This window comes from Sinocyclocheilus rhinocerous, unplaced genomic scaffold (assembly GCF_001515625.1).
Source record: "Sinocyclocheilus rhinocerous isolate Xijiao unplaced genomic scaffold, SAMN03320098_v1.1 scaffold1214, whole genome shotgun sequence".
NCBI lineage: Eukaryota > Metazoa > Chordata > Actinopteri > Cypriniformes > Cyprinidae > Sinocyclocheilus > Sinocyclocheilus rhinocerous.
In genome coordinates, this window is record NW_015627891.1 from 1,106,095 (window position 1) to 1,128,194 (window position 22,100).

At 35.8% G+C, this 22,100-nt stretch overlaps 1 protein-coding gene across 5 annotated transcripts in view; it reads left to right on the forward strand.

The window, feature by feature from the left end:
- The window catches only part of LOC107736840 (adhesion G protein-coupled receptor B3-like), a 195,634-nt gene that overhangs the window by 134,217 nt on the left and 39,317 nt on the right, over positions 1-22,100 (forward strand). For all 5 annotated transcript variants that reach the window (XM_016548194.1, XM_016548193.1, XM_016548195.1 and 2 more), the window contains 5 exons: positions 5,679-5,781; positions 6,805-6,848; positions 19,258-19,384; positions 20,621-20,724; positions 20,812-20,914. In XM_016548194.1, the coding sequence (XP_016403680.1) occupies positions 5,679-5,781; positions 6,805-6,848; positions 19,258-19,384; positions 20,621-20,724; positions 20,812-20,914 (481 nt within the window). The remainder of the gene's footprint in view (positions 1-5,678; positions 5,782-6,804; positions 6,849-19,257; positions 19,385-20,620; positions 20,725-20,811; positions 20,915-22,100) is intronic.

Sequence of the window (22,100 nt, forward strand, 5' to 3'; positions counted from 1 at the left end):
TTAACAGATCATTTGTTACTCTCACCAAGGCGGTTTCGGTACTATGCTTGGGACGAAATCCTGACTGAAAACACTCATATAAGTTATTATTACTAAGGTGAGCTTGGATCTGTGCTGCAACTGCTTTTTCAAGAATTTTCAAAATAAAAGGAAGATTTGAAATGGGACGGAAGTTATCTAAATTGTTAGGGTCTGCACCAGGTTTTTTAAGAATTGGGGTTATAGAAGCTATTTTAAAAGATGATGGAACAGTGCCAGAGCTAAGAGAAGTATGAACAATACGAGTTATAAGAGGAGAAAGAGAAGGAAGACAGGCTTTTACCAGGTGAGTTGGTATGGGATCAAATAAGCATGTAGAAGAATTAGATTTATGAATAAGATTAGAAATTTCTAATTCAGATGGCAGGGTAAAAGAAGAGAAAAGAATAAGAGGGGAATCGATTGAAACACTGTAAACTGAATTAGAGTATGGGTTAGCCGGAGAGACCAACTTAAAGGGAGCTATTTTTCCTCAGATTCCTTGTGATTTTCCTCTAGTCTTAAAAACAGAAGCTGATACAACAAACTACGGTGTTTTCACTCCCAACCTGTAAGTCAGAATGAAAATTCTTGGTTATTCTCAGAGTCCGTCTTGAAGCTCGGGATCAAAACCTCCTGTTCCATTTTAGGACTTCCACTCAAACCTCCGGAGACACACGGGACAGAACAGACCTTTCCTGGTGTGGCTCTGAGCTGTCAGTCAAATCTCAGCAAACCTGAGTATGATTCCTCCATGGAATTCCCACTGACAGGGAGAGAGTACATGGAAGAACAGAGAAAAAGGGCGGTCCTCTGTTCTTGAGCTCTGTTGGATTCACTGAAGCCAGTAGGGAGATGGAAATCAGTACAAACAGTGGAAGATAACAGAAGAGAAGTGTTACAAAGAAACAAGCAAACAAAAACAATGCAACATAGCAGAGGGATTTGTAAAGACAGATCATGTTGTTGAACATTTAATCACAAGACAAAATATTCTGTTGATCATACTATGAGAATCATCAGTGTATAAACTCCATGGATCCTTGTTTTTAGTGTGAATAGTTACAAGAAATGTGTTTTTTGGGGAAACAAATAGTTATATTAAGATTTTTATCCCTACATGGAAATTTATTTATTTAATTTTTTTCTCCTTCATATAATGAAAGTAAATGGTGACTATGGCTTTTTTACACTGAGAAAAAAAAATAGTGTAGAAAAAAGTTTCACTCAGAAATTTCTAGTGAATTTATATACATTTATAAAACATATTCCAGTAATCGTCCAATAATCTGTTTTATTTACTAGTTCAGTTGTAAAATCTAAATGGTAAATCTTCAATTAATTTAAATTTCAGTCAGTTCTATAGTTCCAGTAGACTTGAAATATAGTGTTGTGTGCAAAATCTTGAACATTTTGTTAAAAATCTTGGTAACACTTTAGATTAGGGAAGAGTTTTCCCTCAATAAACTCCTAATTGGCTGCTTGTTCATATTTAGTAAGTTAGTTGTTAAGTTTAGGTATTGGGTCGGGTTAAGGGATCTAGAATACTGTCATTCAGAATAAGTAATATGCATGCTAATAAGCTACTAGTTAATAGTGAGAACTGGTCCTTAAAATAAAGTGTTACCAAAATCATCTTTTGTGTTCCAGAGGGTTGATCCTTTGGGGTACAAGCCCCAGTAAAATACCACTGTACCCCAGTAAAGTATTACTGATAAATTCTTCTGTGTCAGTGAAACTGACATATACCAACCTGAGAATCATTTTCTCTGATGATATTTCAGCAATTAAGAATGCGTGTGTGTGTGTGTGTGTGTGTTTTCTTCTTTTTTTCAGCTTTTTAGAATCAGATCTAGCAGATTTGAATCACTCTTTTGATCTAATTACTCAAACAGCTTTGTAAAAAGAATTGTTCACTATTCAGTTTGATTAATTCGGACAGTTTACTCACACACTGAATCGTTTGCAATGATTTCTCACACTGCAATAATAACAAGATACTATTATAAGATATTTAGTAAGTTAGTTGTTAAGTTTAGGTATTGGGTCGGGTTAAGGGATCTAGAATACTGTCATTCAGAATAAGTAATATGCATGCTAATAAGCTACTAGTTAATAGTGAGAACTGGTCCTTAAAATAAAGTGTTACCAAAATCATCTTTTGTGTTCCAGAGGGTTGATCCTTTGGGGTACAAGCCCCAGTAAAATACCACTGTACCCCAGTAAAGTATTACTGATAAATTCTTCTGTGTCAGTGAAACTGACATATACCAACCTGAGAATCATTTTCTCTGATGATATTTCAGCAATTAAGAATGCGTGTGTGTGTGTGTGTGAGGTTGAGGAAATGGCAGTCTGCACCAGAGAGAGAGATGAGGATAACTAGACAACCGCTTCATGATTGATTGACACCGAGAGCGAGCAGTGTGCTACAGCCGCTGGGGAAGTGACCGGGCCAAGTGTGCCCACACTGAGCGAAGACTGCTTAACACGTTCACACTGGGTTCCTCATCTGGGTAGACGGGTACCTCTGAACTCATATACCAACCTGAGAATCATTTTCTCTGATGATATTTCAGCAATTAAGAATGCGTGTGTGTGTGTGTGTGTTTTTTTTCTTCTTTTTTTCAGCTTTTTAGAATCAGATCTAGCAGATTTGAATCACTCTTTTGATCTAATTACTCAAACAGCTTTGTAAAAAGAATTGTTCACTATTCAGTTTGATTAATTCGGACAGTTTACTCACACACTGAATCGTTTGCAATGATTTCTCACACTGCAATAATAACAAGATACTATTATAAGACAAAAAACAAAAAGAGCGCTGGATGAGGTGAATATTTACCTACAATCCATTGTAGGAAACAAAAATTTGCAGATGTGTTCTATCGTTTGTCAACGACAAAGCAGCTCTTTTTTTGCACATGCAGCTTGTGAACTGCATAAAAAATAAATAAAATACTGTATTTATACCCAAAACATTATTAAAAGGAGAGTATCAAAATATGTGCTCACCTTTTTTTAATGGTGAGCATATGCCCCAGTACTGATGAAAGGCTAGAAACGTCCCTGTTGTTCCATGATCAATCAATCAAACAATCAATCAATCAACATTTATTTATATAGCATTTAAAACAACACCAGTTGACCAAAGTGCTTTACATGTCTAAAAATTACTCAAACCAACACAATACACAAAATATCCATTACTGCTCAGTGTCCCAAAAGCTAGGGGCAAATGTATGCCACAGAATAAAGGTGTGTTTTCAACATTGATTTAAAACAGTCACATGATCTAATGTGCAATGGGAGACTATTCCAAAGATGTGGGGCTGCCACAGAGAAGGCTCGATCAGCCGTGAGAGCAGATTCTTAGACAACCCTAAATATCTAGCGTAGCGTTAGTTCTGGCAGGCCACATTAGTCAAGCTCGCATCAGCTGACTCTCAGCTGATCCCCATCAACCTATGGGAATACGACACCTATCTAAGCATTCATATATAAGGTCCCTCAGTATTATCAGCAGTTTTCGCATTGCTCAATAGCTAATTACCCTTCTCCATCCCCAACTCCTCCTCTGTCAGTCAGGATTCAGCCTTCGGATTCTCCTTTGAATCAGACTAATTCAAAAATGTGTACATAACATTATTGAACATTAACGATATCTGCAATACATTTATGTTGGTTCTGTTCTGTTTACCCTGGGGGGGTTATCGCTGCTCTCCCTGCTCTCATCCATGCTAAGCTGCATGGATGCGCAGGGAGTTCTTGCCCAGAACAGAACCATACCGCCAATCCAAACTGTATGCTAATTGTCAATCATCTTTGACGAGAGTGGTCCTGACAGAAATAATGAGTTGCAATAATCCAATCTGGATGAAACAAAAGCATGAATCATGGTTTCCATGTCCTCAAAAGACAAAATTCTCTTCAATTTAGCAATAATTCGCAATTGATAGAAGCTTCTTTTAACAACAGCACCAACTTGTCTGTCAAACTTCAACTAACTTCAAAGATTACACCAAGGTTTCTTACTTGAGTGTTAATATTAGTGGCTAAGGGGCCTAGATGTACAGAAAGCTGTTTGGCTAACTTTGGAGGGCCAAAAATCACCACTTCCGATTTAGACTCATTGAGCTGCAGAAAACTAGAAGCCATCCATGTCCTTATTTCATCCAAACACTCAAACAAAGTTGAAATATTGGAGTCATTGTAACATCTTAGGGGCACATACAGCTGGATGTCATCAGCATAACAATGATAAGCCACATTAAATTTTTGACAGATTAGACCCAAAGGCAGCATATATAAAGAGAACAACACAGGACCAAGACATGAGCCCTGAGGAACCCCCGAGGAAATAAACTGTGAAGATGAAATAGAGCTTCCTAGCTCCACCGCAAAGGATCTTCCATGTAGATAGGATGAGAACCACTTTAAAGCAAGCCCCTTAATCCCTCCCCACTCCTGTAAACGGTCATGATGGAGTACATAAGAACAGAATTTAAATTTTAGATTAACTTCCCCTTTAAGAGTCTTGTGTTATTTCATGTCTTTCAGGCTGTGTGGACATTCATGACACCATACAACACCACTTCTGCTTGATTAAATCAAACCAAGAGTCTGGTTAACCGTGCACAGATAATGTCTTTGATCCAATCTATACATTAATTTCAAAAGGATTAATTTTTGCCTTTAGGACGATCTGCTTATAGACAAAGACACATTTCTTTTCCATGGCTTAGTCCACTCAATACATATGTGTTCTGAATACCATAATCAAAAATGAAGATTGACAGACTGTAAAATAATGTCAGTAAAAAAACAAAAACCTAAAAGATCTGTTTCAGATGTGGCATCTTTGTCGTTACTTTTAGAAATTCATTTCTCACTGTGAACTCTTGAGAAGCTATTTGTTGGCCATCCATTTTCCGTCTTTGCTTCTTTTTAAATGGACCATGAAATCATGCCCTAAACAGTTCAAGTTGACAAATGTTATACAAGGAATATTGGTTTAGTTAGAGGAGGAAGTATGCAATTGAGTGTACTTGAATCTTAATATCAAAATGATTTTGCACCCTTGTTGCATTAGATAAGATCACTTGAATATGTTTAACATTTATTCATAGCCAACAAATATTGTTTTTGGTCATGAAATTAAAAAGTATTAAAGTACTGAAGTAACGTTTTTGAGTGTAGTGATGACAAATTGACTTCTTTTTATCTCTATGTGATTGTTTCACCCAGAGGCGATCATTTTGAGTTAATCAGAAACTAAACACATTTCAATTTGTTGTGTTTAATATACTGTAACTTTGTCCCTCTTTACAGTTGGATCTTGAATAATATTCATTTGTTTATTTATTCTTTATTTTTTTATTTCACCCTCTAAAATCCAAGTGGTCAAGCATATCATCATTTCTGGTCTCTGCTAGCAGAAAGTATCTAATTTGAAGTGAAATACCAAAAATCACGACCTCACAGCAAGTCCAACATGGAAAGACAAAGTTCTGTGCTAAATGAGCCATTTCCATTAAAATGTGCAGAATGGGGAGTTTAAACAAAAATCAATGCTGATGATTATGGAAGTACTGAAATGAATGAAATTAGCAATTCTTCGTTCAAGCGTGAACTGACTGTTGATTTGATCTAACCCACAGGAATAACACTGCTGTGAACTCAAAAGTGATTGCTGTGACTGTCCAACCAGAACCCAGGGTTACAGAAGCCCAGCTGGAGATTGAGTTAGCTCATCTAGCTAATGTAAGCAGCAGTCAGATCTCAACACGCTTCACCAAAACAATCCAGAGAGGCTAATTAATGCTGACATGGAGGTCACATATATTTTAAAACTTCCTAGTTTTGGACTCTTTTACTGTTTTATTGGTCTGTTGGTTTGAAGGGGCATGTGAATATGACATTTATTTTACACAAGGGAAGGAATCTACAGCCTTTATATCACAGAAATCCTCCATTTATGGATGTCATCAAAATCCTTTAAATAGATCAGGTGGAGAATGACGATGAGAGATAACGATCCCCTGCTGCGTCTTATGTGGATTTTTTTTTTCAAAATATATATATATATTTTTTTCAGTGTAAAAAATAATTTTAAGCTTTTTTTCTGTCTAAAAGTTATCTTTTAACACAGATTCATGTCACAATAATCAATTATTTGCATCATAACCAATCAATCTATAGAAAGCAGCAATTATAAACACTACAACAGCATATAAATAATGTTGATTTACAAAATAATATGTTTATGTATATATTTATATACACGGTTCTGCAGCATATGATACTGCAACATTAATCAAATTGATACAAATCCTCCCTTGTAATAGTGTAATTGATTGTGTAATTCATTGCTGCAATGAAACATATGGCCTTTTGAAGATAAACTAAAAGAATCTGAGTGGATTTGAGCTGAAATCGGAAGGAAATGTGTTCTGTTCCTCTTTGAATCACTACAGCCAATCAAAGGGAGCTCCTACAATGCCTCTGTCATTTGTTTCAGGCTCATTAATCAACAGACAAATAGCAGTAATTAGTCCAATAATTAATTTGCCATCACCAGTTATTTCTCTCCTCGTTGTGTCATCAAGATATGGCTACAGCTCTTTTCTCCACAAGACTTTTTCCCCTTTCTTGTTTATCTTTTAAATAACGCAACTTGTGTTTTGCGATATCGGCTATCGTAGTGTCTTTTTACTGGCATGTACTGTGATATGTCTAATCATTGTTTTGCGTGTCCAATCACAGTGTGTGTTTGTTTTCTTGCAGGGAACAATGAATCCATTCTGTGCACTGTGGGACAGCTCTATTATGTAAGTGAAAGTCAGTTTTATGTGTGTAAATGGTATGTCTCCAAGATTGTGTTCTGATTTGTGAAAATGAATCTTTAATACAATAACTTCATGGCCAATAATAAATAGTGGTACTTGTTGAAATATCCAGCCATTGTATCCATGGAAACGTGTTCCCACTGCCATCGAGGTGAAACAGCAGTTGACATTAGCAGTAATAGAATTTTGATTGTGTTACTAAATACATTTGATAGAAAAAATATTTTGAACACTTGCGGTGCTGTCAGGCTCCTATTATCTTTTCACTCTAAAGTCAACATGAAATCAGATTTACTTTATTAATGCCTGTTATTGGTCTTATTTCACACAATTCAAGTAAAAAAAAAATGTGTTTGTAATCTTGAATCAAATTGCAATAACTTGTTTCTTATGTTAAAGCAAAAACACTTTTAACACGATACAAATCGTTGAAAAGCAACTTTACAGCAAATTAAGTTTCTACAATATTTAGTGGTAGCTTATCAGTGGTGACTGTCAGTTAATGTACATATGGCAGAAATGTCTGGCATATCGACAGACGATGAACACTATTAACAGCAATTATTATATGATGCAATCAAACTTATAGCAAAATTTGGTAGTTCTAATTATTCAGTGGCCCATTTAAAGAGAGCATTTACTTCATTCTTGAATGAATCAGCCATTTGAACAAATCAATGATTTCATTCAGACATTTACCGCCATCTACTGGTAGATTTAGTTTCCTATTTAGAGTATCATTTCATTTAAAAATTCCTATTTACATATTAATAAAAAATCTGGAAATAAAAAACTATTAAAGGGATAATTTACCCAAAAATTTATATACATTTATTAATCGGTAAAGTCATCACGTCACTGCAGCTGACCTTAGAAGTCCAGGTTGCTATAGAAACAGCCAGCATTCTGAGATGCACGCTTAAGACTGCGCATGCGCACTGGCTGGTCTAGTCGGAATAATACGTTTTTTTTTTACGTTATTTGAGCATAAGAACCAACATTTATAAGACAGTAGTTGACACAGTAGCTGACACAGTTGAATGGGGAAATATCAAATTCTCCAAAACTCTCTGCCAAGCTTACGATTAAATTTCGTATTTGAAATCACCAATGAAATCTGTCAGCTACTGTCTTATAAATGTTGTTTCTTATGCTCAAATAACGTTAAAAAAAGCTTATTATTCCGACTAGACCAGCCAGTGCGCATACGCAGTCTTAAGCGTGCATCTCAGAATGCTGGCTGTTTCTATAGCAACCTGGACTTGTAACGTCAGCTGCAGTGACGTGATGACTTTACCGATTAGTGATTGGCTCTTTTACTCAAAAGGCAGGGCTTCCTTCGATAGAGCGGCCATATTGAGCGTTGCATTTTCCCCCATTCAAAACTATACAAGTGACACGTCTTGGGTATTCTATAGTCACATTACAGCCTTGACATCCATTGAATTTCAGTCAAAGTTGTGCGACACTCAGTCACAATTTACCGATACCATAGGAATGAATGAGAAGTGCCATAAGCTGGATCCCCCCTGTCACAAAAAGTCTGTGACTTCTCTTATAAAACGTTTTTTTTTTTCGGTGTAAACTCTAAAAATAGTTCAGTCCAAAACTATTTTTAGTGTAAAACATGTTGAAGATTAGCCAGTAGGCTGTTGATTTATTAAATGATAAGCTGTTTCCTCACAAAAGCTGTTTATTCAGCGTAGTGAAGCCTCTCCTCCATTGACAACCATTCAAACAAAAGGGCCTCTGGTCTCCTACCCTGTGTACCGCCAAAGCAGCAGCGTTAGCATTAGCCGTTACGCTTTTCTTGATAAAGGTAGCAGGCTTGCCTTTCAGTGGCTTTTGGCTCCAGATGCTTTCGAATCGCTCTCGCGGTACTTTGATGAACACACCGAAGCTAATCGGTGTATAATAATAAGGTGTGTTCAAATCGAAATTGACATACTTAGATCTGGGGGTGAGGCGTGTGCGTTAATTGCGTTCAAAATTAAAAGTAAATTAAAATGCAAAGTAAATTCAATGCAACCAGCATTTCATGTTGATTTTGAGAAAACTGACCTTGTATTACTGTGAAATATACTAAATTACTTTGATAGTTATTCTGAGAATAGGTCAAGATCCTGCTTACCTCAACCCACCTCAACACAACCTTTAGCTTCTACAGGAAACAGAACTGCAGTGTGAGATTGTCACTTCCATCAGTGGCCTTTAAAAGGCTGTGTGAGAATAATTACCCCAGTGTCACTAAAGAATGAGTAAAAGATGAAACGGACAAATCCCCAACCACCTCAAGGCATTACAGCTGGCCCAGCCGCAATCATTTTTATAGCTGGAGAAAATTATATGTGGGGTAACATTATGATGCTATAAACTATAACATTTTCCCACTTTTGAAGTGCTTTTTGAAAGTACTGTACTACAATTCAAAAGTTTATTTATTTATTTATTATTTAAAGAAATTAATGCTTTTATTTAGCAAGGATACATTAAGTTGATCGAAAGGTTCAGTAAATGTTGCAAATTATTTATATTTCAAATAAATTCTGTTCTTTGAATTTTGTATTCATCAAATTATCTTGAAAAAAGGTTTCCACAAAAATATTTAAAACAATCCAGCTGACCTCTTGCATGGTATACATGTTGAACTAAAGAAACAAGTTTGATACATGACACAGGAAGTAGAAACAGTGGTGGCCCAATATTTAATACTTGTTCTTGAGATTTTGCCATTCCGAAGTGGTTTTCTTATTTAAAGTGACATACAGTACATTTTCTACTTGGAAGATTCACTAAAGGCATAGTTGTGATGGTTCATGGATCAATTCTAACTAGCATTAAGCCTAAAATCTTTGGGCTCAGGTCTTTAACCACTAAATTACTATGACCAGAGCAGCTTCTCTGGCAGTATCATACGACTTATCTTTGTATAGAACAAATGTTGTGTGATGGATTTTGTGGTGGATCTAATATCCTCTATTGACACTTGTGCTTGTGACTATAGCTCGTAGACCCTCTTTAGAGACATTTCGTCTTGTCTTTGCTTTTCATCTGAGTCCATTTGGATTTGGCAGGCTTTTCCCCTTTGTTCCCTAGCGTGCAATTAATAAAGCACGTATTTCTTTTGGCTGGCTGTGCAGAGACAGGTTCTGTTGAAGGGAGGTTTTCTAGAAATGGAGTCAGGTTTAGCCACACAGAGATGTCTGGAGCACTAATAAGTTTTATTTAAATTAGTAATTAGTACTGTGTGTACCATGTCATGTGCTGTTTTTTTCCCTTTGGTATTATTACATAGTTTATTTCCATACAAGATTCTTTCATAGTGTTCAGTGGTTGTCAAGCTCTGAAAAGCATTAAAGTAAATACCATAAAAGTTCAAGGGATAGTTCACCCCAAAAATGAAAATTTGTCATCATTTACATGCCCTCATTTTGTTCCAAACCTGCATCATTATTATGTGGAACACAAAAGAATATATTTTGATAACTGCACATTCTATGTACATTTGAATACTTGTTGCCTTACTGCTTTTTATTTTATTTTATTTTATTTTACAAAGAAGAAAAAACTCATGCATGTTTGGAACGACATAATAAATGATTATAGAATTTTCATTTTACAGTGAACTATGCCTTTAACATGTCTATCGTGTTAATTCGGGTTGTTTTGATATTATCTTTTTCAATAATTATATGATATCTGTATAATTCTAGTCATTTAATGGTTTACTTATTTAGTCCCGTCTGGCCCATGCTGTAAATTGAAAATGCCTTCTATTTAATCTTAATAATCTTCAAATATGAAAATTACACGGTGCTTCTGAGGCAGTATGAGCCAGACCTCTGTGCGGTGACCGATAAGAACACAGAGAAGTCTTATTTACCAAATTCAATTTTCATTGAATGACGCGCCACCCGAGTCTGCCTCCTTGAGTGTCATTTTAGCCCTGTGGTATTATTATATGTGGTTTATAAAGAGGGAGGGGTCTCTGCCCCGAAACGCTCAGGAACATAAACAGGCTTTATATTTGCTATTAAAAGAGAGCCGCTCTTATTGGGCTCAAATAATGTGGATTTCATGCCTATTCATGATAAATTTGAATATATTTGCTGTTGAGTTTAGTCTCTAATCTGTTTGCATGATTATTTATGTGGACGCATGTTCATTAATAAATTTGTTCGTTAACGTGTTTACTCTTTGCACAAAATCAAAATTGGCCTGTGCAAGCAAACAATTACAGAACACAAATGCACAACTCTATCAGCTCTCTCTGGCATGATTGTGCATATTTTGAGGTGCAATTTTAATTAGCCCCAAGAGATTTTCCCAAACAACGAGGGAAAACAGCTGCTGATTTCAATGACATTCATGTCATAACTGTGTGCCTCTTCTTGGAAGTCATTATGTATACGCTAGTGTATACGAACTCGGTGTGAATGAGAAATCTCGTATTTTTAACCTCTGACATCCCGGGTTCAGGCAGAGTGGAACATTTAAAGGACTAATTCACATAAAAAATATAATACTGTCATTATTTACTCACCCTCATGTTGATCTAAACCTTGTTTGACTTGTGATTGTCTAATTTCCATGCATTTAAAATGGCTAGGAACCTGTCGCGCTTCCACAGAAGCTCCAAGAAAGCATAACAAAAAGTCCTGAAGTCATTCAATAGCTTTATTTCGGAAACTTTTTATTTAAAAAATTTGCTGAAAAATGTCTCGCCCTCTGGCCATCCAAGACGTAGATGAGTTTGTTTCTTCATGGGAACAGATTTGGAGAAATGTAGCTTTACATCCCTTGTTCACCAATGGATCCTCTGCAGTGAATGGGTGCCGTCAGAATGAGAGTCCAAACAGCTGATAAAAACATCACAATAATCTGTGTAGAGTACCTGTATTGCAGCCAGAAGCAATGGTTTAAAATTTAAAAAAAAAAATTGATCTGTTTCTTACAAACACGCAGCTCTTCACTTTACAAGATGTTAATTGTTGGACTGGAGTCGTGTCGATTACTGTGATGTTTTTGTCAGCTGTTTGGACTCTCATTCTGACAGCACCCATTCACTGCATAGGATCCACTGAGCAAGTGATGTAATGCAAAATTTCTCTAAATCTGTTTTGATGAAGAAACAAACTCATCTACATCTTGAATGGCCTAAGGTTAAGTACATTTTCAGCAAATTTTTGGTGAATTATTCTCTATTCACTAAAAATCTTGACATCCGCCCTAGATCTCATAGGCGCGTTTATGACAGAAGCTTGGATTCATGAATGAATTGAATCTTTTCAATTAATCATTTCAGTTCAGTCCACTTCACAGTACTGGTCTGAATGATTTGGTCATGAATCAAAATGATCTTATTCTTGATTTTGACTCACTGAATCAATGATACCGTTGCTGTGGTTAACAACTCACTGGAGAGGAAGATTATCAGTGTATAACGAATTAAATTTTGTTTTTTTGTTCTTCACATAAAGGAATAATATGACTTTGGAAAACTTGAAATATAGCACAATTTTTAAGAACAACTTCTTCTGCCTCATTTTGAAACTTGAAAGCTTTAGTTCCGCTTTCATTGTAATTGCATGGCAAACAGGGCTAGCATAGTCTATTGAATTTATTTTTGAGTTCCACTAAAGCAAGAAAGTCATACAGGTTTGGAAAAACATGAGGTTTGAGGACAAACTGAGGTTAAACTGTGTCTAGACTGGATTTCTCATTCATGTTGACTTAAATGCACATTGTTGAATGCCATTAACACTGTATTTTTGAGGAAAAACAATGAAGCATGTTCATTTTGCAAGAACGTAGTAGGTGCATAGAAACACTGTTTTACAAAAGACAATTATGGTAATGAGTAACAGGAAAAAATGGAAGAAAATGTGTTGTGAATACCTGAAGTCACCATTACAATCCTGTTTGCTTGTAAGCTTTTTTCACTTAAATGGCTTACATTATCTTAAACATGGCTTCAGGATAGCATTTGTATATAATCAGATTCAATGTATTTCTTCCCCATCCCAGCACAACTGATGAGCGGTTTCTTCGAAGCTATCAGGAAGGTGTGGTATATGTCCCAGCATTGTGAAAATGATAAGTTACCTTGATTTAAAAGCAGAATCTTTCTCTCTGAGGCCAAATGTTGCTTAACTCTGCATCGGTCATGCAGATTCTCGCTTGAATACTTACAACTCTATCAAGTTTCGCATGTATGAAAAAGCACAGGAGGGCCACACTTTGGCATAAATCTCCATTTTTTTCCTCATAAAATTTTCCTCAGAAGGGATAGAGGTGATGATTAGAATCGCAAAGGTCGTGTAATGGTTTGCCATTAGCTCTTTTTCTAAGAGTAGCCTTATGTTGCTTTTTTTTAAATCTGCTTCATTCATTCATTCATTCATTCCTTCATTCCATAGGTAGCAGAATTCTTGACCTTGAGTTTCCAGCAAAAACATACAAAATACACTGTATACATTTTCATGACCTTATGTGGCATTAACATGCTGTTTTGGTTTACGGGTAGTTGACATGCAAGTGACAGTCTTGCAATTTGCTATGCTGTACTCAATCTTAAACTATCTTAAACTAATTAAACTTCAGTATTTTTCCAGTTATTTTATTAGTATGACCATTTATGACCTTACATTAATTGAGAGAATATTTGTTATTTAAAAAATTAATTTGTTACATAACTAGACCATTACAATTAAGTAGTGATGTTTGAAAATGGATGTAGACAGATGAAAAATGGTGGGAAAAAATTGTTCTGTTATCATATATGCTAAAATTTTATTTAAAAATGTTCATGATAAATTTGCTAAACACATAAAAGTCTCTTGGAAATTATTGTGGTATATTACTGTACATGTTCAAACATTTATGGATCATTTGTTTCATGCATTTATGGAATAGTTACTGTACCTTCAAAAGAAGTGCCTTTTTTTCTTCATTTTTATTTATTTATTTTTGTTCTACCTGTTCACATCTTGAAGAAAATTGACATCAGGAGGAATTATTAAAATTAACAGCATGTTTAGTGCTATGATTTCAATGTACAGTAAATGCTATGAGGCTGTTTGTTGATAAATTTGTTTTATGCATTTTTAATATTTACTTAGATATTTAATATCTATTTTTTAATCTATATCCATTTTTAACATCTATATTTTAATATCTTCTTGATGTTGGAATCAAGGACTAAAGATGTGTGGTTGATGAGCATTTTGTGCTGTATTTTTGTCAGGTGTACAGTACTACTACTTTTTTCATACAGCATTGAATTAGGTGTATAAAACAGCTGCTGATTTCAATGACATTCATGTCATAACTGTGTGCCTCTTCTTGGAAGTCATTATGTATACGCTAGTGTATACGAACTCGGTGTGAATGAGAAATCTCGTATTTTTAACCTCTGACATCCCGGGTTCAGGCAGAGTGGAACATTTAAAGGACTAATTCACATAAAAAATATAATACTGTCATTATTTACTCACCCTCATGTTGATCTAAACCTTGTTTGACTTGTGATTGTCTAATTTCCATGCATTTAAAATGGCTAGGAACCTGTCGCGCTTCCACAGAAGCTCCAAGAAAGCATAACAAAAAGTCCTGAAGTCATTCAATAGCTTTATTTCGGAAACTTTTTATTTAAAAAATTTGCTGAAAAATGTCTCGCCCTCTGGCCATCCAAGACGTAGATGAGTTTGTTTCTTCATGGGAACAGATTTGGAGAAATGTAGCTTTACATCCCTTGTTCACCAATGGATCCTCTGCAGTGAATGGGTGCCGTCAGAATGAGAGTCCAAACAGCTGATAAAAACATCACAATAATCTGTGTAGAGTACCTGTATTGCAGCCAGAAGCAATGGTTTAAAATTTAAAAAAAAAAATTGATCTGTTTCTTACAAACACGCAGCTCTTCACTTTACAAGATGTTAATTGTTGGACTGGAGTCGTGTCGATTACTGTGATGTTTTTGTCAGCTGTTTGGACTCTCATTCTGACGGCACCCATTCACTGCATAGGATCCACTGAGCAAGTGATGTAATGCAAAATTTCTCTAAATCTGTTTTGATGAAGAAACAAACTCATCTACATCTTGAATGGCCTAAGGTTAAGTACATTTTCAGCAAATTTTTGGTGAATTATTCTCTATTCACTAAAAATCTTGACATCCGCCCTAGATCTCATAGGCGCGTTTATGACAGAAGCTTGGATTCATGAATGAATTGAATCTTTTCAATTAATCATTTCAGTTCAGTCCACTTCACAGTACTGGTCTGAATGATTTGGTCATGAATCAAAATGATCTTATTCTTGATTTTGACTCACTGAATCAATGATACCGTTGCTGTGGTTAACAACTCACTGGAGAGGAAGATTATCAGTGTATAACGAATTAAATTTTGTTTTTTTGTTCTTCACATAAAGGAATAATATGACTTTGGAAAACTTGAAATATAGCACAATTTTTAAGAACAACTTCTTCTGCCTCATTTTGAAACTTGAAAGCTTTAGTTCCGCTTTCATTGTAATTGCATGGCAAACAGGGCTAGCATAGTCTATTGAATTTATTTTTGAGTTCCACTAAAGCAAGAAAGTCATACAGGTTTGGAAAAACATGAGGTTTGAGGACAAACTGAGGTTAAACTGTGTCTAGACTGGATTTCTCATTCATGTTGACTTAAATGCACATTGTTGAATGCCATTAACACTGTATTTTTGAGGAAAAACAATGAAGCATGTTCATTTTGCAAGAATGTAGTAGGTGCATAGAAACACTGTTTTACAAAAGACAATTATGGTAATGAGTAACAGGAAAAAATGGAAGAAAATGTGTTGTGAATACCTGAAGTCACCATTACAATCCTGTTTGCTTGTAAGCTTTTTTCACTTAAATGGCTTACATTATCTTAAACATGGCTTCAGGATAGCATTTGTATATAATCAGATTCAATGTATTTCTTCCCCATCCCAGCACAACTGATGAGCGGTTTCTTCGAAGCTATCAGGAAGGTGTGGTATATGTCCCAGCATTGTGAAAATGATAAGTTACCTTGATTTAAAAGCAGAATCTTTCTCTCTGAGGCCAAATGTTGCTTAACTCTGCATCGGTCATGCAGATTCTCGCTTGAATACTTACAACTCTATCAAGTTTCGCATGTATGAAAAAGCACAGGAGGGCCACACTTTGGCATAAATCTCCATTTTTTTCCTCATAAAATTTTCCTCAGAAGGGATAGAGGTGATGATTAGAATCGCAAAGGTCGTGTAATGGTTTGCCATTAGCTCTTTTTCTAAGAGTAGCCTTATGTTGCTTTTTTTTAAATCTGCTTCATTCATTCATTCATTCATTCCTTCATTCCATAGGTAGCAGAATTCTTGACCTTGAGTTTCCAGCAAAAACATACAAAATACAGAATCTGTATACATTTTCATGACCTTATGTGGCATTAACATGCTGTTTTGGTTTACGGGTAGCTGACATGCAAGTGACAGTCTTGCAATTTGCTATGCTGTACTCAATCTTAAACTATCTTAAACTAATTAAACTTCAGTATTTTTCCAGTTATTTTATTAGTATGACCATTTATGACCTTACATTAATTGAGAGAATATTTGTTATTTAAAAAATTAATTTGTTACATAACTAGACCATTACAATTAAGTAGTGATGTTTGAAAATGGATGTAGACAGATGAAAAATGGTGGGAAAAAATTGTTCTGTTATCATATATGCTAAAATTTTATTTAAAAATGTTCATGATAAATTTGCTAAACACATAAAAGTCTCTTGGAAATTATTGTGGTATATTACTGTACATGTTCAAACATTTATGGATCATTTGTTTCATGCATTTATGGAATAGTTACTGTACCTTCAAAAGAAGTGCCTTTTTTTCTTCATTTTTATTTATTTATTTTTGTTCTACCTGTTCACATCTTGAAGAAAATTGACATCAGGAGGAATTATTAAAATTAACAGCATGTTTAGTGCTATGATTTCAATGTACAGTAAATGCTATGAGGCTGTTTGTTGATAAATTTGTTTTATGCATTTTTAATATTTACTTAGATATTTAATATCTATTTTTTAATCTATATCCATTTTTAACATCTATATTTTAATATCTTCTTGATGTTGGAATCAAGGACTAAAGATGTGTGGTTGATGAGCATTTTGTGCTGTATTTTTGTCAGGTGTACAGTACTACTACTTTTTTCATACAGCATTGAATTAGGTGTATACTGAGTTGCTTTTTTAAAGAATTATTGTTAGACTCAATGCTTATGTATAAAATGAACAGTCCAAAAGTAGCTGCAAAGCGGACATGAATAGACCACTGATTGCAACGTTTCAGCAGTTCAAAGCACACAGTTTACTATATTATGTGCATTACTGCCAGTAGCCTGGCATCCAAACAGTACAGCTGATATAAAATATAAAGGATATATTGAATAATCTTAAGTGTAAGACAAATCCTCAAATGTCAGAATTGTACGTAAATCTGATTACAGTGTTATTCTGCTAGCCTAAATGTAGTGATTCAGTACCATGGACAGCGCCACATCTCGGCTAATAAAAGTCATTAGTCTCTACTCTTACAATTGCCTAGAAACCGAGTCTATCTTGAGCCTAGCGTAATTCCTACACCCACAGACTCCTCCACAGACTGTGTGTCTTTCGAATTCCTCCCAGACCGGAAGAGCCAAGTGAGTAACAAGAGAACAGATGCAACTAAACAGAAAATAAATGGCCTTCTCCCTGGTAGAAAATATATCAGACTTCCATAAATAAGCTATGTACATTACCAATGTATTACCCAAGAACGAATTACCAAAGTAAAAATATGCACATTACTTTAACAAAGCCCTTTTGTTTTGATCATTATGATTAGGTGATGTTGTTTCTTTAATTTCATATACAGTCAATGATCAGCTGAATTGACTGCATATTGAGTGCATCAAATCAAATTGGTTTGCTGACACAGTAACCCACAGCAATCCATTCCACAACGTCCTAATAAACGCCTGGAGTCAGTCGCTATCGGCTTGCTGTCGATGCGGTTAGACCGGACAGGGCCACACTCAGTCTTCCATGAGTGAATCAATCCAGCCTGATTTATGTTGTACACATATCTGGAGCTAAATATGATCCAAAACCAAGAGTCATTTGCTATGCATGAAATGCTCTTGGATCATTACAGATCCATAGGAAAAGTACATTCAGGTACTTAGAAATGTCATGAAATTTTCATGTGAATCATACATTTTCATATATGTTTAATTTTGGAGATCCTCATAGTCTTCCTCAGGGAAAAGTTACTTAGTTACTTATGTCATGTCATACAGTCTCCGGAAAAGGGATGTATTTGTTATGCAACTTTTGGAGGCACTATAATTCAATGTTGCTTCTAGACTACACTAGCTGTATTCAGCTGGTTAATCATAGTACTTCATAACTGTTGACTAACTGATTTTGTTATACCAGAGGCTCGATATGATTATTTTACACAAGATATACAATGTTATCAAACATTAATCAGTTAAGCTGAGTAAATGCAAACCTGGATGATGTTTATCAGCTTATTCAAATATTTTAGCCTTAAATGATTTATTAACCACCTAAGTTAAGTAAGACATATCAGGCTGATCTTTAGATGTAACCACTGCAATATCAGCCGAGATGTGTAAGCATTAATAAATAGGTGAGATGTCTATTCTATCATTTTGCTAGCCAGAGAAGGAGAAATTGGTTGCTACCATCCAGCCCGTTTCCACGGGGTGGTTAACGGTTCCTCTCCGTTTTCCCCCGCCGTTTATGTCTCGGGAAAAGCATTTTGTGAAATCAAATGCTATAAAATCGGATAGACTTAGAATATTCGCGAATAAGTGCCGAAATCAGGATGAACGAACAAGAAACGGGGACTATTTGTGAGGTATCTCCCCCCTCCGCTGCAGCGCGAGGCAGGAGGCAAGAGAGTATCAATCTGATGCCGTCCGCCGTTTCTCGGCTGAATTTTTCCCTCAGGAAAGCGTCCAAAAGGCGCTAATTAGAAAAGCGAGAGGAAACACATATCGATAGAGAGCGATAAGAGAAAGCTGAAGCAAAACAAGAAGAAAAGCGTCAAAGGAATCGCAGGTTCGGGTTTATTTGGTTGTGTGGTGTGAGTGTATCTGTGAGCAGTGAGTCGTTCAGCACCACAGAGCCTCAGCGCTTCAGTCGCACTCAGTACGAGCTGCACTGAGATGCGTTGCGTTTACTTTCTGTCGCTCAAGTAAGAAGTGAAGTGGATGAGATGAGAGCGCATTGTTGGGGATTCAGAGTGACGGATTCACAGAGGGAAAAAGCTTGTTAAAGCGATTTAATCTTGTCTGTGTTGTGTAGGAACGATTCTTGGGGCAGCTGGAGCTCTAAAGGATGCAGAACTGTGCTCACCGATGCATCCCACACCAAATGCTTATGTGATCGGGTATCTACCTTCGCCATTTTGGCTCAACAACCCAGAGAAATAGTAAGTATTGGAATTGTCTTCTGCCGGGGATCTCAAGAGATGCTGTATTGATTAAAATGTGGGTTGTATTCAAATGGACGTTTAATAATTTACTTTAATTATGTCATATTTGATTATGATAGAAATCTACCGGTGCAAAGCTTGTGTGTGTGAGAGAGAGAGAGAGCTCAGAATCTCCTGTTTAAGTAATTGCCATTTAAATATTTATTAATATTTTTTTATATATATGTTTATATATGGTTTCTTTTAATATTTTAATTATGGCCTCACCTTCTGTTAAAGCTTCCCCCTTCACAGATTGAAGTAATTTGAGGGTAAAAAGTCATATTGACCATCATGATCTCCATTTTACCTTTCCTAAATGTTGCTCAAAGCATTTATATATGTTCACATTTGAGATGCAGGAGCATCAGCTCTGGCCTCTTCAATTTCAGTATTCAATTTGCTATTTACATTAAAAAAATAGTTCTTAGCGGTGAGATATTATGCAGATATACCAGGATTGTGCATATAAATTATGGCTTTCATATTATGTAATAATGGCTTCCTCCTCTAATACAGTTCACTGTCTTGTTGATTTAGATTAATGTAACTGTATAATATTAATCTTTATTTAATCTCGAAACATTTAAATATGCTTTACATTTGCGATATAATCCCATCAGCTCTGGTCTCTTCACTAGTCAATTCAGTAGTCAGCAAAACATGGCTGTTTTACTCTACAGAGTAAGAGGCAGCCATTTTTTCTCTGCCCATGTGACCAGTCAGTGAAAAAATGGCTCCCGTGTGAAAATGATGGTGTTTTCTCTGTCTCAGTGATGCAGCAGGGGCAAAGTTTGATAACTCCTATCATTGCAATGCACGGCTGATATGTCACAATGACTTGTGACTCCTGGGAACTGGATTGAGGGGGTTGTTAGATAGAATTCTGGGGGAAAGGCATAAATAAATGTGCGTTGTGAGGGCTTAGTTAAGGCGTATGCGCCTAATACAAGCAACAAAATAAGATGATAGGTAGCCATATGTATTATGATGACATGGATTCTAAATTGTGTTCAAAATGATGGTCAACAAAAACTTGTGCTTTAATCCTCTAAATCTCAGCAGTATAAATGGCTTTGCTGCAACAAGCAAGCATCCTGTAATGTGCTTTATTACCAGGCACTGAAATTGGCTTTTATTAGTGGTACAAGGGTTTGACAATTGCTCACTGAAGCTCTTGTGTGCCATTCACAGGCTATGGAGTACTCAGGGGTTCCATCTGTGACACTAATAGTGGGCTGTGGTCTTTCCTGCCTGGCCTTGATCACACTGACCGTGGTGTATGCTGTTCTATGGAGGTAAGTGCATAGATGTACAAGGGATATTACAAATAATGCCTTTGCACTTCTGGGGGAATGTAACTTTGATAAACAATGTGTTTTCAGGTACATCAGGTCGGAGAGATCAATCATTCTGATCAATTTCTGCCTTTCAATCATCTGCTCCAACATCCTGATCCTAGTTGGACAGACACAGACACACAATGCGGTAAATATTTAAATTTTAAAAAAATTTTTAGTTTTACACGAATATTGCCAGATTAGATTGACATTGCGATATAGGCCAGCAAGCATTAATTGAGAATGAACTTTGATTTGTACATGAACAAAATGTCCACTCTAGATTATCATATTTATTTCTTGGCTTGTGTGTGGGCTGATTTTGCAAGCTTGTCTTGAATGCCAGACAGCTTCTCTGCACTAATATTATGCTGATCTAGATGTTCCAGGGTTTATAATGCAAATGAAAAACTGCTTTTACCTAAAACTGGTGAAGATCTCTCTGTCTGCTGTTTGTATATCATACCACCCCACCAGATTGTTTTAATTCCTCTATTTCGCGGCATTGTGACTCACTTCAAGCTGGCTGCCCTAAATTTCTCTGAAGTGACCTACCTACCTATCCAAATGTTCGAGTCTTTGTATAGTGAGCTACATATTCTGTTATATGCTTATATTGTTGTGTTCGTATGAACAAATTGCATTCTTTTCTTGTGGGAAGCAATTTATGTACCTTACATATTTTTATATGCTTATATTTTTATACTCGCATTCGGATTAGACACTGGACCCCTAAATTCACCCAAAGAAACCGTTTAGGTTCATTTAGCAACTTCTGGCTTATGAATCGCTTGTTAGAGATTCATTTAAACCGAACCTAAAAGAACCAGTCGCTTATTTTTAAAAACTTTTTATGTCATTTGAGCTAAAAAAGCACAAAATATGATACCGTTGTGTTTGGATTGTATTCCTTTCTTGTTGATCTATAGTGTTTCTTCTGTGCATTCTCTCCATTGTTTATCAGTATACTAGATGATATACAAGTCTTAAAATTAGTACTCCACAAGCCATAGAAGTTATTTTTAGCGAATGAGTACATCACTCTGTGTCCAATGGCAAGGAGAAATGATGATGATGCCTTTATGTTAAGAGCCACTAAATACATTAGCCAGCTGGCTGCATTCTGAATTATACAGTGCAAATGCAAAATGGACAGACACAGGTCCGAGACACGAAAGATTGTGTCTATGTAAACCACAAATAGAATACAAACAAGATACAAAACTTGCACCAAAAATGCTCTTTGAATTATTGGCATTGTTACATGCTACAGCTCTGTTGTTCACGCTGAGATGACTGAATTTTGACGTCAAAATCCAAACTATCCTAACCTC